Source organism: Pocillopora damicornis, chromosome 3, assembly GCF_964200805.1.
Source record: "Pocillopora damicornis chromosome 3, jaPocDami1.2, whole genome shotgun sequence".
Classification (NCBI taxonomy): Eukaryota; Metazoa; Cnidaria; class Anthozoa; order Scleractinia; family Pocilloporidae; genus Pocillopora; species Pocillopora damicornis.
Genome location: NC_142672.1, coordinates 25,055,885 through 25,072,700, shown reverse-complemented (window position 1 = coordinate 25,072,700; position 16,816 = coordinate 25,055,885). Strand labels below are relative to the sequence as shown.

The following is a 16,816-nucleotide window of genomic DNA, read 5'->3' as shown; positions in this document are numbered from 1 at the left end:
CTGGATCCACGCATTTTATTTTACAAAGGCAGGGGGAAGGAAGATGGGGTTTGGGGGTGGGGGTTAACGGGCACGTTCATAGATTTTTTCAGACCATTCCCTATTTTCATTGTTAAACGCCGTTAATCTTACTTCCACAATTTCGAGATGACGCCCGACTATCTTCCATTTTTCGAGTTTCTGCGAAAGCCTCTCTAAATCTTCGTCGCTAGTAACTCCTTGCAGCGAAGTATCAAGAGGAGAGGATAGCGAGTAGTAGGTATTGCATCTATTCATGCCATTTTGCTGGATCCACGCATTTTTATTTTACAAAGGGAGAGGGAAGGAAGATGGGGTTGGGAGGGGGGGGGGGTGGGGGTTAACAGGCACGCCCATAGACATGTCCTCATTTTACCTATTTTCTTTGGAGTCAAGGCGTCACTCGGAGACGACTCTTCATTACGGCGTTTCACCTTTGGCGGAGGCAAATGTTTAGTAGTACCACCTGCATGGTAACAAATGTAAAAAGATAATTAGACCAGAACATATTATTTGAGCCAACAGATTTATTGTAGCAATGGAGCTTTTTCCTTTCCGAATAAAACGTCTCCTGATGAATTTGTTTCAAGGCCAATTTGTACCACTGCATTATGCAACCCTACTTTGCATCATTTGACACAAAAATATACACGCCCATATACGCGACTAGATTTCTTTTTTTTTCCTTTTTGTTTTTTTTTCCAGCCAGTAAGAAAAATTGTCATCGCCGTGTAAACGGATTTGGTGAGCTACCATTTATATCTAAACTTTGCCATCGAGCGAAAAGCTTTAAAAAACACTTTTCCATACAAAAAGCAACTTGGGTAAGGCCACTCTAAATCATCGTTACTAGGAACTCCTTGCTTGACAACAAAAATAAAGATATCACAGCAAAGCATCAAGATGAGGGGATAGCGAGTAGTACGTATTGCATCTATTCATGCCATTTTGCTGGATCCACGTATATTTATTTTTCAAAGGCAGGGTGAAGGATGATGGGGTCGGGGGGTGGGGGTTAGCGGGCACGCCCATAGACATGTCCTCATTTTACCTCTTTCCTTTGGGATTAAGGCGTCACTCGGAGACGACTCTTCATCACGGCCTTTCACCTTTGGCCGAGGCGAATGTTTAGTAGAACCACCTGCATGATAACGAATGTAAAAAAATAATTAGAACAGAACATTTTGTTTGAGCCAACAGATTTATTGTGGCCAATTTGTGCCATTGCATTATGCATCCCTTCTGTGCATCATTGGGCACGAAAAATGCACATCCACATACGCGAACAGAAGATGTCATGTTCTTTTTTTTTTCTAGCCACTAAGAAAAATTGTCATCACCACGTAAACGGATTTAGTGATATACCATTTATATCTCTACTTTGCAATCGAGCGAAAAGCTCTAAAAACATCTTTTCCATACAATAAGCAGCTTGGGTAAAGCCACTCTAGATCTTCGTCACTGGGAACTATTTGCTTGACTACAAACATAAAGACATCACGGCAAAGCATCAAGATGAGACGATAGTGAGTAGTACGTAATGCATCTATTCATGCCATTTTGCTGGACCCATGCATTTTTATTTTACAAAGGCAAGGGGAAGGAAGATGGGGTGGGGGGGGGGGGGGGTTAACGGGCACGGTCATAGATATCTCCTCACTTTACCTGCGACACGAGTTTTTCCTTTCTTCGGAGTTAAGGCATCATTCGGAGACGACTCTTCATCATGGCGTTTCACCTTTGGCCGACGCAAATGTTTGGTAGAATCACCTAAATGACAACAAATGCAAAAAAAAATTAGACCAGATTTTCTTGAGCCAGCAGATTCCTTGTAGCAAAGGAGCTATTTCCTTTCCTCATCCCACGTCTCCTGAGGAATTTGTTTCAAGGCCACTTTGTGTCATGTGCATCATTTTACACGAAATATGCACGCCAACATACGCGAACAGAAGATTTCTGCCAGGATGAAAAATTGTCATCGCCACGTAAACGGATTTGGCGACCTACCATTTACATCTCTTGCATATCGACCAAGAAGCTTGAAAAAATATTTTCCATACAATTAACAACTTGGCGGGAAAAAAAAAAAGACATTCACTAAAAAAATTAAAACTTTCCGCTTAAAAGTTTCTAGGTTTTTCTCTCGTTTAGGACCATTTCGTGCGATTGCGTTACGCATCCCTACATGTTATATATATCGTTTTACACGTGATAGGAGGCCCACATACACAAACTGATTTTTTTTTTGGGAGTTTGGTGACCTATCATTAACTTGTCTTTTCAAAATTCGAGCAAAATACTTGGAAAAAACTATCCTTTTTTTAAAAGAAACAGCCTGTGTAGAAAGACATAGTCTTCAAAATAGGAAGTTGGTGGGCAAGTTGCTTTCCAGCAAACTGTTATTGACTTAGCTATTCGTCGAAAAATTTATCTCTGATGAAATAAAACTCACCAGTTCTTTTTTTACGATCAATGGGTACCAAAGCCTAAAAAGTGGGAGGAAATACTGGCAACCTTACGCTTACGGTTGGCAGTTAAGTAGTGAGTGAATTTTGCGCTACCAGAAAACTACATGGAAATATACAAACGCATCAAATGATCTTTCTTCGCTTTGATTTGGTTACCGACAAATGAAGCGACACTTTTCCAGTTTCGAGGCACTGTCAAAAACGTACATAAAAGATACAGTGGCCAAAAAGCATGGTGTCTGAGAATTTGGCACTATACTTGTAGGTAATTTTATTTTTATTGAATTGCAAGATTAGTGATATATTACCAGTGATAAATTGCTCGGCTAAATCTGTGCGATTAACCAATGAATGACACAATGCATCATGTAGGACCGTGTATGTGGCAGCTGAGCCATTCCTCTCTTTCCAATGTAATAACATTTTGTAGATTTTTTCAGACCATTCCCTATTTTCATTGTCAAACGCCGTTAATCTTGCCTCCTTAATTTCAAGACGACGCCCGACCGTCTTCCAGTTATCGAGTTTCTGCGAAAGCCTCTCTAAATCTTCGTCACTGGGAACTCCTTGCTTGACTACAAAAACAAAGACATCACAGCAAAGCATCAACATGAGGGGATAACGAGTTGTACGTATCGCAACTATTCATCCCATTTTGCTGGATCCACGCATTTTTATTTTACAAAGGCAGGGGGAAGGAAGATGGGGTTGGGGGGGGGGTGGGGGTTAACAGGCACGCCCATAGACATGTCCTCATTTTACCTCTTTTCTTTGGAGTCAAGGCGTCACTCGGAGACGACTCTTCATAACGGCGTTTCACCTTTGGCGGAGGCAAATGTTTAGTAGAACCACCTGCATGGTAACAAATGTAAAAAGATAATTAGACCAGAACATATTATTTGAGCCGACAGATTTATTGTAGCAATGGAGCTTTTTCCTTTTCTAATAAAACGTCTCCTGATGAATTTGTTTCAAAGCAAATTCGTGCCATAGCATTATGCAACCCTACTGTGCATAATTTAACACAAAAAAATCCACGCCTACATACGAGAACAGAGGATTTCTTGTTCTTTTTTTTCCAGCTATTAATGAAAACTGGCGGATTTGGTGACATACCATTTATATCTCTACTTTGCGATCGAGCGGAAAGCTTTAAAAAAATCTTTTCCATACAATAAGCAACTTGGGTAAAGCCACTCTAAATTTTCGTCACTGAAAACTCCTTGCTTGACTACAAACATAAAGACATCACAGCAAAGCGTCAAGATGAGGGGATAGCGAGCAGTACTTATTGCAACTATTCATGCCATTTTGCTGGATCCACACATTTTTATTTTACAAAGGCAGGGGGAAGGAAGATGGGGTTGGGGGGGTGGGGGTTACCAGGTACGCTTATAGATATACCCTCAATCTACCTGCCAAACAAGTTTTTCCTTTCTTCGGAGTTAAGGCGTCATTCGAAGACGACTCTTCCGTACGGCGTTTCACCTCTGGCCGTGGCAAATGTTTAGTAGAATCACCTGCATGATAACAAATGTAGAAAAAAAATCATTGGACCAGATGTTTTGAGCCAACAGGTTCATTGTAGCATTGGAGCTATTTCCTTTCCTCATGAAACGTCTCCTGAGCAATTTGTTTCGAGGCCACTTCGTGCCACTGCATTATGCGCCCCTACTGTGCATCATTTTACACGAAATATGCACGCCCAAATACGTGAACGGAAAATTTATTGTTCTTTTTTTTCTGCCAGGAAGAAAAATTGTCATCACCACGTAAACGGATTTGGTGATCTACCATTTATATCTCTTGTTTGCAGTCACGCGAGAAACTTGAAAAAAATATTTTCCATACAATTAGCAACTTGGGGGAAAAAAAAAAGAGACACTCACTGGCAATGAAAACTTGCAGGGGTACTTGAAGCACATGCACACTTGTATCGTATTCTTAATAAATGTCAAAAAAAACCAATCGGGATATATTTTTTCGGTCAGTAGATAGGCTTGTAAACAGCCTTGACGATTTGCTTTTTCCGCTTAAAAGTTTTAAGGTTTTTCCCTCGTTTAGTACCATTTCGTGCGATTGCATTACGTATCCCTACATGTTATATACATCGTTTAATACGTGATAGGGAGGCCCACATACACACAAACTGAATTTTTTTTTGTTTTTTTGTTTGGTGACCTATCATTTGCACGTCTTTTAAAAATTCGAGCAAAATACTTGGAAAAAACTATCCTTTCTGTAAAAGAAACAGCCAATGCAGAAAGACATAGTCGTTAAAATAGGAAGTTTGCAACGGTACTTCCTGTAACTTTGCATTCTTGTAGGTGGGCAAGTTGCTTTCCAGCAAACTGATATTGACTATTGGCTATTCATCGAAAAAAAACGCGAACAGAAGATTTCTTGTTCTTTTTATTCTGCCAGGATGAAAAATTGTCATCGCCACGTAAACGGATTTGGTGACCTACCGTTTATATCTCTTGCATATCGAGCGAGAAGCTTGAAAAAATATTTCCCAAATTTATCTCTGATGAAATAAAACTCATCAGTTCGTTTCTTACGATCAATGGATACAAAAGCCTAAAAGGTAGGAGGAAATACTGGCAACCTTACGCTTACGGTTGGCAGTTAAGTAATGAGTGAATTTTGGGTTATTTTTTCAGTTTCAGCACATTTATAGAACACAAAACTAAACGGCATACAAGACCAGCTTGTGACTGCAAGCAAATATACTGCAGGCCTAAAAAAAATAAAAGTTGATCTGTTTACCTTTGTAATGTGGCCAATCTCCAAAAATACTGCATTGGTTTAGAATGTTGGCAACAAGAGAAGCTGCTGTTACACTTGCAAATGTTTGCCAGTTTTCTTTTCCTTCAGTTTCATCTTCATATCCTGAAATACCCTTGACGATGACCCACTCTATTTTCAGTTCATGTGCTGCACTAAAAACTCCTGAGACATACAATAACAAGCTATTATGAATAATCTTCCATTGTTACCAAATTGTTATCAAATATTTGTAAGGAACTAGACATATATTTTGGAAAGTCACCTTACATATATTAGGTACAAAGCTAGTCCCTGTAGCGCGAGCTTCTTCCAGGTACCATACCATTCAGCCACTATGACTGTACCCTTAATCCTTACACATGTATATAAAATACTGGTCAGTTCATCAGTAGCCATCTATACTCCTGGGTGTGGAGACACACTGTGAGAGTAAAGCCCCCCAGTCCAGACTACAACACAATGACTTCAGCCCAGGGCTTGAACCCAGACCTCTTAATCTGAAGTCCAGTTTGTTCACACACAAGCCAGTGCATCTCTTAACACTGGCAGGAAAACTTACCAACCACAACTGTTATCATATAAGTATTGATTCTCTCTGTTCCAGTATACATAAATATCCAAATTTCTCTTTGAGCAGATTTTACAGTAACAGTTACTTCAAAGGAAAAAGAGATCTTACCCTCTCCTTCTGTTTCAATTGCAACTGCTTCAGGAAATGACTTCATTAGTTCCTCTTGTCGCCATTCAGCATGCATGACCTCAGTACCACTCAAAACCTCACCACAGAGGACTTCAACTTTCCTCTCTTTAGGATTTTCCAGGGGTGGATTCCAACCATGACCTGCACAATTGATGAGTTCAGCAATTTCTCTGCTTACAGGAGTTGTGGACCCACAAAATTTCTTTCCATCCTTTGTAACCTTCTGATACGAATAGGTTGTGAGCTTTTTTGATAGAACCACATCCCCAAGCTTTGTTGATTCCTGATTAATACCACTGAAGTGGCCCACAGAAAAGACAGCTTTTGGCCTCAGCTGAGTGACAGCATTCTTTACAACAGTCAAACCATCAACAGGAACCTTAGAACCCTCTGAGCATTTCATCAAAGCAACTTTCAGTTTATCATCTTGATCTTCACCAAAGCTGCCAAAGTATACAGAACCAAGCCCTTTGAAATAGCTTCTGAATGGATCAACAATGTAATGGTAGCAACTTAAGAACTCACAGTCCTTCCCTGTTAACAACAGAATGTCAATTGGGAGTTGAACATCCTTCCAACTTTTAAAATTCTGGGTTAGTTCAATTATCTCTGGAAGATTAAAATTGATCTTTGGTGGGTCACCATAAATGTTCTTTGAACTGTTCTGGTCAGTTCTCACAGTTACTGACATTGCCAATCAGCTTCTGAAAATAAAAGCAATACAGAAACATATAAAATTAATTTGATTGAATTCACCATATTTAAGCTTGGACACAATAACTAGCCTCAAGTCCTGCCCATTTAATCAATGTTTAATTGATGCAACTGTAGAAGTTAAGGTTAATTTATTTCACAACAGAATTCTATTAGGGAAAATCTGCTTCACTGCAGAAATCTACAAAGACAATCATTTTAAAATCATCAGTCATAATAACTGAAAAATACAAAATCAATCACAATGGGTGTCAAAGCCAATATAGATTTGTGTATTTATATGACCTTGTACCATATAAATGTAAAATCCTTGGAAGATATGAATAATCACATATCTGGTGGCAAACATCAAAGAGAACTGGACACATCTCCAGTTTGTACAACTAAGCTTACACTGTACTCAGATCAAAATATATGATAAAGAATATCAACCTAAGGTCTTGTCTCAAGCCTGATGCTCAGAGGTTGCATAAAATTTATTTTTAAGTTTAAGATCCTTTTCTTAAAGGCAGCCAGTTATATGTTTCACACTTTTTGAAACAATATATTCTTATCAAAGCACTAAGTGATAATTTAAAATTTTTTTTAATGTGTTTGGATGGTGGCACTGATTTATTTACCATGAGCAACAATTAGGAAACAGAATAGTCTGAATAGTGTGTAGCACAATTCCAGCTTGAGTGTTGAACACTGTGATGGTCCTTAACCATCATTAACTGATGGTTATGTAACTGATTCATTTTTGATAAGTGACAAAGGAGAGGGCAGTGTGTGTAGCTTTAACCATTTCTGCCACCCAAGCATATGATGGTCATTAATTAGCCACTGATACTAATTTATTTTTGATTAATGAAAAGTAAACAGTATAGTGTGTGTAGAATTATTCCCACAGCCTATGCATATGACAGTCTTTAGTCAGCAAGTCATTACACCTGTTCAAATCAGTCTGAAAGGTAATCAGGTGGAGGATTGGACCTTTTTGAAAGAGAGAACTTGAAAAAAATTTTAACAAATAATTCTCGGAACAGTGCTGTGAGAAAGGAAACCTACCAAAAAGCTAAAAATTTACTAGTTGGTGATCACATAGAACCCAACAGTTTCCATTGTTGAGCACTGCTTATTTCGCAGTGTCAACCATGAAGATGGGAAAATTGACACCAAAAACAGGCAACAAAAATTGGCATCTGGTTGCTTAATGTGTATTAAACAATGAACTGATCTTCTGCATATTGGTAACAGGAATAAAGAGCTGTGAAGTCAGGAAGTGAATCAAAGCATTAACACTTGATGAGGCAACTGATAGAACCAGAGCTGGAAAAATATACACCATTGAGCTGAGGGACAAAGACTCAGGGAACTTTAGAAACACCCTTAAGTACAGTCCAGAATGGAAAAAAGAAATCAGACACTCATGCAAAAGGTACCAATGCTGAGACTGTGGAAATCCCATGAAACATAATGCACATTAATTTCCTGCCTCTGGAAAAAATGTAGCAAGTGTCGCAAAAAGAATTATTTGTTACAATATGCACATCCCTTCTCAGTAATGGAGGAGATAAGATCACAAGGGAAATTTTTAACAAGGAACTGTGTCAAAGAAATCTGCCAGGACTTTCAATCAAGTTGACCACTCCAAATCAGATGATGAGCTATATATATCCCATATACTCAGGAGCAGACAGTGATCACACCAAACACCTGGTGGAGCATCACCTAAGGGAAGGTGAGAGCTGTGAGTGGCCAGCAAAACTATGCAAACAGATTGTAGCTCAGAGGCCAACTGACTAATTATGGAAGATTATAAAAAGCATTAAAAACAGATCAAGCCTGGAGAACATCCGAGCTATCTTAAAACCCACCAGTAAACTTTACTCCATGCATGTATGTTTAAGTTTTAGTGTGAAATTGACATCACTTAATGGGTTCAAAATTGTGAAAAATCAGCCATAAATTGCTCTGAAATAAAAGAATGAAGTTCTGTTTACTAGTAGTAAGGCTACTTCTAGCTTATTTTAATGGCTTGGTAATACAAAAGAGTGCTACAAAAACAGCTACCTCAATCAAGTCAGCAGGAGATTGAAATGGTTTACTTGAGCATAATATTATTGATCATGATATACTAAAGTTAATAAAACACCTACATTGCTTATTTGTTGTGATTGTTGAGAATGATTAGCATTGAAAATCAGTTTAAATCTGAACCATTTCATCATCAACAATGATCAGTAGGTATAAATTTTGACCTAGGGATTAATCCTCATGTTCCTCATCACTTATTTCTTGTTTGCCCTGTGGCAATTCCAGAAATCTTTGTGCGAACACAACTATCTGATTACTGGCAACTCTTTCGTTGGCCACCTCAAAATAAATGGAACAAAATCCAAGTACATGTAAGCTTAGTTTTGTTTTGACTCTGTAAATTGTCTGTGATGTACTTATATTCCTGAACATTCTTACCTTACTATGCTGTGTCATGCTAATTCTTGTTTACATATAAAATTGAATATGATGTTATCACACAAAAAGTTGAGAATGTTAACCACCATACTGGTGTACAATGTATCCTTACACATGTACATGTACTGTGTAATGGAGCTCAAATCAAGTAGTTGTGGTTATCATTTGATACACTTTGTTGCAGACTACTGAAGCTCTATTGTCGGCTGAAGGTCTATTTATTATCATTATTATCATCATCATTATTATTGTTATTATTATTATTATTATTTTAATTTTTTATACATAAATTTATATCTAGATGTCAATTATACATACAAGATAAACACTCACTTCTCAAGTTGCTTCTCCTGTGAGATGGTAGCAGTAGTTGAATTTAACTCTTCGGTACTTGCTATTGCTGGATTGAATCAATAATACCATCCACCAGATAAACCACTGACCCAATAGATTGTGCGGCAGATTGTGTTCCCAACAATCTACTGGGTAGTGATTAATCTGGTGGACAGCAAAAAATTCAACCAGCTGTTGGGAAAATAACTGCTCTCTGAGAAAATCACTGTAAGTTGTGGCTGTTGAACAGTCAGTCAAGTATCAGAACACTTGCAGCTGTTGGAATGGAACTTAACCAGAATCCAGAATATTCTGGAACTTAGCTGCAAGGAAGTAAACACATATGGATCAGTTATTATTGTTTATCCAATAAACTGAATTATATGTGCATTTGATGGGTTCTTACATCAAAATGTGGTAAGTACATCTGTAGCACACTAGACTGCACCTCATGTGCCACTTTTTTGTTCTTTGCACATTTTGACATGAACTATGATCTATACCTAAACAAACACACAACAACACGAAATCTATTTATCAAATAGAATAAGCATTCATTTTACAATTGAATTGGCATACATCATTAAAAAATTACAAGTTGTTCAAACATTTAGTATTAAAATAATGTAAAATTTTCTTCTTTGCTCCTGAACACCTGAATGTGTAATTAAAACAGGATCTCATCTCTGAGTCAAATGTCAAAAACAAGAAATGTTGCAGAGAGGAACAAAAGCCCTATAGAAACAACAGAAAAATGTTTCTGTACATGATGAAAATGGTGAAGTAGATGATTTGCGTCAGCTGTTTGTAAAGTTCATAATTTAGTTATTTCATGAATATCTCCCAAGATCTGATTGATAATTCTCTTCTCTTGCTGCTACACATTTCCTTGTAAACTGGTTATAAGAATTTGGTGTTCAATCAAGATAATATCTTGTACCCGATAAGTTTGAGTAATCTCACTACCTTTTCACTGGATAACATATAAACACTATAGGAAGAAGTTACATGTTTATCACTTCTGGGAGTGAAAGGGATATTAACATTTAAACAGGGCACTCGCAACATGGTGATTCTCAGAGAGGCTTGTTTACAAAAGTTAAAAGCAAACACATATACTTTAAAAATGCATACAAAGACAAAATATCACAAACAAAATTCCAAAGAAAAACAAGCATAAAATAATATAGTTCATAAAGACAAGGTGCGAGATTGCAACCTGACCTCGCTGCCAATGAAAGTTGACCGTATGAGACTAGAATGTTAATGTTAGTAATGTTAGCAGGAATCTATTTTGGGTTTTCTCAGTATTCTTCGTGCAAACCAGCATTCGGGAATGCAGAAATGAATTCATAATTTTTCCTACTAATCTCCAACACTGGTTTTCAGTGAAGTGTCAAGGTCTTTGAAACTTTTTTTGTATTGCAATTGAAGAGAACATAATTTTTTTGGAATCATTGAGACTTAGCAACCAAATCATTGCTGCAAATGGTGACAGAATCCACTTGTTTAATTAACACTTGGCACCCAAGTAAAGAAGTCACTCTGAGTTAGCAATGAAATAAAAACAGAAGAAAGAGAGCATTTCAAAGTAGCTTAGATTTGAAACAAGAAGCTAAGTAGGCATTGGAAATAATACAACCGTTCATTACTAAACTTTGAAAAACTATCAAGTCCAAAAGTAAAGTCAAAATCATAAAAGCAGTAAATTAAAATAAAATAAACACCATACAGAGGTAAGAAACTGATAAGGGTGATTTAGTCACAAATGATGCTCCCATGCATTTGATGTAGAATATGATCAAGAAATTTTAACAAAAAAATTGAGCAAAGCAAAGCTGTTTGAAGTGAAGCCATTGAGAGTTAATTACTGAACTTCAGGTAGAATTATCTCACCATTAGAAGATTCAAACTTAGTATATACTCTGCAGTGTCATAGCGGTGATATTTAAAAAGTTATTACGGCAGCAAAAAGTAACAATTAAGATATATAACTATTGTTAAAATGGCACATTTGATACATCAAAATTAACTTCAAGATAGAGATGATTCAATTAAAGTCAATACTAAAGTGAGTGACAGTTAAGAATTCATCGATTGTTGGGAAAGGAAGCGGGGCAAAGTCATGATCATAAATACTTGTAGCATTAAAATAACTCTCGATTCCAGAATTATGATTTACAGTGTGCAACGTTTGAATCAGGTCTAAGTAACGTTTCATAACGGGTGTCTTAGCTTTAAAATTTCGGTTCACTCATATAACGACTATTTTTCCAAGCTGAGATGCTTTCAAATGTGGTAAATTTAGCTTTAATTTGCAAACTGATGTCGATTAAACGATACCCATTATGTTTAAATTGCTGTACTCTCTGCAAGCAGTTACCGATGAATTCGAAGTTCATCGATTTAAAAGGAACAGTCTCAAATTATTGAAATAAAACAATCGAACAACCGAAAAACAGAGAGATACTGGAAAAACAAAGAATTTATACGTAAAGCTCCCTATAAATAAACAGGAACATGATGACATAGGCAACTTTCACTTTCATGATGAAGCATTAAAGGTTGCTAATCTTATATGCACATAAAACAACTATTGTAAATACCAATTTACAATACTCACTTAAGTAGCTCTAAACTGTGCAATATTAAATTTTCTCAAGCGTACATGAGTTATAAATCGTACACATCCACTAAAAACCATCTAATAAATGCATTCTTGCTTAAGTAATGGCAGACCACAGCCTTACATCTCCTACTTCTTTACTCGACGATTGCTCATGTTCGTGTTTTCTGAAATTGAACCACAGCTGTTGTGCTACTTCAACTTGGTTAAATGAAATTTACATAGCAAACTATTTTACAAGTTCAGAGCCGGGCTGAAAGGAGGAAACACAAGGATTCTACAGCTGAAATATCAACTGCACTCCATCAGCCAGTTGCATGATTTCACGAGGGAACTCTGCATTTCACGACCACTCAAGCTTGCCAGTCACGTGATAAGCCGCAAGCCGGAAGTGCTAAACGTTTTAAAAATATGTTTCATTGTTATTGATCGCTCCTTGTAGTAGTAATAGTTTGGCTCAACATATTATAGATGAGCTTTATGCCACTAGAAGAAAGAGAAATGTTCAGCGAACTGTTGAAGTAAAACCATTTCGTGACTCCTTAAGGACATGTTGAATGTTGCGTGACAAGTGATAGTATACGTCACGGAATTTGTGTTTAGATTGACTCAACTTCACTGACATATTTTATAAGCACTCAAGATAGGAAACGAGTGTAGTTCTGTGAAATTATTTCCGTTTTGGTATTCATCAAGATCTGCCCATTGTACCAGAGATGAGGTTCACCTCCACCAGCTGTTGTAGTATATCTCAGATCAGTTAGTCTACAAAACATGCACAAACGTCTGGACCATCCTATTGAGTAAAACGTACCAGGTGGGGCTACCCCAAAGTAAGAGAGCGAAAATTATTCGAGCAACACGAGTATAGAGGCCCCATTAGGAGGGGTCTGAGTATTCCGTATCCCATTACTTTTTGGCCAAAATATTCCGTATCCCGCTAATTCTTGTGGTTCGTATCCCCACAATGCTAATTACCATGATGACGTCATTGAGCATGATATGTTTAGGTACCTGATAACGAAAAATACATTTTCCTGGGGCGCTTCGTATTTCAAATAGAAATTACGAGCAAATAAGACATCATGTTTATCGATGGTATGCTCTTATGTAGCATTCTGACAGGACTGAGGTGACTTCAGAGCAATGAGTAACCGGGAAAGTGGCGCAAAATGGAAAAAGCCGTGCGGGTTGAGAATCTTTTTTTAAATATCCCGTATCTGTTTAATTTTCAGCCCAAATATCCCTTATCCCTATATTTTTTACCCAAATATCCTGTATCCCGATAACCCCTAATAGGGCCTCAGTATAATTACAAACCGAATTGGACGTCGCGAAGTCTTATTGCCAATGAATAATAAAAATGACAATTTCCAAACAAAATCTTCTAAAATATTGTCAGAGTTTACGGGGGAAGTTCTCCATTTTGAAGAAAGCCCCAATTTAGGAGTCTGTACACTGTTTTTATGTTGACTGAAACCAAGGTTGTGACTGGTTGATTTAAAATACAACTTTGAATGTGATTAGCTTATTGAACTGTCCGATAACAAACTGTCCGATAACAACTTGGCAAATGAATAAGTGAAAAACAGGAGTTTTTTAAACCAATCACAATCGAGGAAATTGTGATTTTCATGACTACGGTGGATAAAAAAAAAAGGGAAAGGGAAGAGGAAGAAGAAGCTTTACAAGAACGGTTCCTGGCATCTCAAGGATGCAACAAAGGAATCATGAAAATGGTTCAAAATCTTTCTGATCGAGCCGCACAGTAACGGATAGAAAGAGAGGCTCTTTGTCAACAGATGAAGGATCAAGTTGATCCAGACAAGGAAGATTTAATAAGAGCGTTGAATTAAAAACAAGAAGAAGAAATGAAAGCTCTGTGGGATGAATTGAACGCAAAGTCAAATGAGATGGCTAAGCAAGTTTCACGGGATGAAATGAGGAGTGGCGAAACGGCTGAGTTGATTGACTAATTAAACAAACCAGAGAAGCGGAAGAGCGGTAAAGAGACGTAGCAGATACTCGAGAGAGAAAACAAGAAGTAGAAAAGCCAGGCTTTTGGAAGAAATCACTTGAAGGTGTAAGGAAAATTGTCCCTTTTACACCGATTGTTTTCAAAGTACGGAATTTCTTGTGGTCAATCACAATGAAGAAATGTTTGTTGCAATTTGGAAGGATAATTTTTTTCAAAGACCGCAAATTCCACTTGTCACATGTCCTACCGGCTCCTGCAACTTTTTTGATCTTTGAAAAATTTACTCGTGCTTATTTCTACAAATAGCACTCGAAATCATGTGATTGCGTGTATAAATGGATTGCAAACTTTATTTTGTTTCCTGGACATTAGTGTGTCATGTTACATTTATTTATTGTGCTTTCAGAAAAGAGCTGGAAAAATGGCTTCAAGAAAAAATCAAAGCATTGCCATCCCTCTTTGTTTATCCAACAACTGCCAGTGGAACGCAGCAACTGGAGAATAAATTAAAACCGGAGGACAACGTACGTCACTGTATGTGGTGGAGGAAGCGCTGAAGAAGCTTAAGACTGTGAAAGGTATGCTTTCTGTCCATATCTTCCTGGTCATCAGTTTTTACATAACAAGTTTTATTTTTTATATATGTTCAAGCTCTTACTGGGCGCAATGAGAACTGCACACATGTAACCATGAAATAGCTAAGAGAAGCGTCATGGCTAGGGAATGGGGAGGGTGGGGAGACTGATTATCTTCACTGTTCATTAACATGTCTTCGCACGCCTACAAAATTGCTCAAGCGGGGTGGGGGGCGTATTGCTCCTTTTTACTCTATCGACGAAAAACATTCCCACCTATCGAATGTCCTCCGTGAGTGTAAAATTCTGTATCAACACACGTTCAAGGTAGGCATTCGGAAGAACGCACATTGGCACAATAATGAAAAAAAAAAAAAAAAAAAAAAAAAGAAAAGAAAGAATATTATTATCAATAGTATAAAAATGGGCAGATTGATATCTGCTTCTGTTCGATTTGGTTTTTATAGTTAACGTAGTTATCAATTTAGGGACTTACTTTTTCTGGGCACCGTCATATGCTTGTTAACGTACGTTGATCTCGAGCTTTCCAGTTTTCCTTTCAGTTTCAACAATAATCAAGGAGGGTCTTGGGTTTTTCTTTTTCAATCCGCGATTCAAAAATTTCGTTTTACAACTTAAGCAATCATAAACACGAATTAGACCCACCTCAGATGAATCACATTACTTTTCCCACAATTCGTTATGATGTCCATTTTGGTTTGTGACTGTCAGTCGAAGTGCGTTTCAAAAACTGCTTTTTCGGCTTTAGAACTGCTCTTCTGGGCTGGACTTTAATAGATTCACTTACGACAATGGCATATCTTTCTTTAGTCGCACGTGCATGAATGTATGGGTGTGTCTCTTTTTATTCTCTGTTTCTTCCTTTATGTATTCTTCGAAGGGAAACTAATAACCATCCAAATCACTGTGAATCGACTCGAAAACCACACTGGTAAAAAGACGACTGAATCGAGGATGGCTACATGCCTTTTTCACTGACCTTCAGACACATTCAATTTAAAAATGCAACCAAAATTTCTCTATGTAAATCTTATATTTCTATTGGCTCCTAGTATCATAACGAAGTGGAAGTCGTGTATCAAATTCGGTCTACCTGTGATCACGGCTGATAAATTCCTTAATTTGTATTCCGATAAAATAAGTTGGTATGACTGTTTGAAACATAACTTCAAGGGGCGATTTAAAACTATGAGAGTTATATCAAAACTGATGAAAATATAATTCATCACACTTGCTATACGTAGATCCAGTGTATGTTGTATCGATTGCCGGTCCATACGGAAAAGGGAAGTCGTATATTTTGAGCGAAGCTTTCGATCAACCTGAGGTGTTCCCTCTCGGGCATCATTTTGATCCAGAAACCGTTGGAATCTGAATGTGGATAGTGCCACAAAAAATGCGAGTAAGTTCACGTTGATCTGGTAACTAAAATGCTTTATCCCTTTCTTGCCGTTGCGTTACTAGCAAAACAATGTAAGTGCTTGAAAGAAAACTTTAACTCCTCGATGTTCTCCAGATAGCTGCAACTGTATCTCGCTCATTTACTGACACGATTACTACATTTTAATTGGCAAAAGCATAGCAGTTTTCAAACTCATTAAGCATTAAGGGTGCAGAAGAGATGTTTTGATGTGTATACCAGGTTCCCATGACAATAAAATGTTTTTGAATGACTTTATTTATGGCTTATTCATGTCGAATTAAGCCGTTGAAAGGTCCTTGTAAAAAAGCTGAGGTGGGGACAGGGAGGTCATTTTCTGCAGTGATGTGTCAGGTAATAGGCACTTAAAGAGGAAACCGATAAAAAGAAGAATCACTCATGTAACTTACATTTTTCAAGAAAATTTGGCATCCTTTGTCTTTTAGAGATATTGTGATAATCTCAAGTTTATGAAAGGTAAGAAATTTCAAAATTTGAAGTAACTATTACCCCATTTCTAGCCAAAACTAAGTTGCGCTGCTTTAACGGTCATTTCAGAATAGCAAGATCCGACATTTTCACAACCACTAAAGAATTCACTCCACGCTTCAAAAGATATTTTCCATCGTCAAATCTATCATTTAACAATTTCCACTTGTCCAGATCACAAAAATAGAATAAAGGAACAAAGCGGACCATTGACTGCTTTTTGTGAG

General features: G+C 37.4%; 1 protein-coding gene and 1 pseudogene across 7 annotated transcripts in view; one reads left to right on the top strand and one right to left on the bottom strand.

Moving 5' to 3' along the window:
* Positions 1-16,816, bottom strand: part of LOC149049003 (NLR family CARD domain-containing protein 4-like) — a 173,820-nt gene that overhangs the window by 84,037 nt on the left and 72,967 nt on the right. For 2 of the 6 annotated variants that reach the window (XM_089201401.1, XM_089201402.1), the window contains exons 2-8: positions 5,956-6,680; positions 5,256-5,438; positions 3,902-4,006; positions 3,249-3,338; positions 2,795-3,061; positions 1,684-1,788; positions 1,070-1,159 (exon numbers count right to left, since the gene is read on the bottom strand). In XM_089201401.1, coding sequence (XP_089057527.1) covers positions 1,070-1,159; positions 1,684-1,788; positions 2,795-3,061; positions 3,249-3,338; positions 3,902-4,006; positions 5,256-5,438; positions 5,956-6,667 — 1,552 coding nt within the window. In that variant the 5' untranslated portion in view covers positions 6,668-6,680. Of the gene's footprint in view, positions 1-1,069; positions 1,160-1,683; positions 1,789-2,794; positions 3,062-3,248; positions 3,339-3,901; positions 4,007-5,255; positions 5,439-5,955; positions 6,681-9,480; positions 9,804-16,816 lie in introns of all 6 variants that reach the window. The other 4 variants (XM_089201400.1, XM_089201403.1, XM_089201404.1 and 1 more) reach the window with 4 other exon arrangements.
* Positions 14,309-16,816, top strand: part of LOC149049006 (guanylate-binding protein 4-like) — a 47,491-nt pseudogene continuing 44,983 nt past the window's right edge. Inside the window, exons 1-2 of the transcript XR_016184752.1 lie at positions 14,309-14,662; positions 15,925-16,082. The product of XR_016184752.1 is annotated as a guanylate-binding protein 4-like (transcript). The remainder of the gene's footprint in view (positions 14,663-15,924; positions 16,083-16,816) is intronic.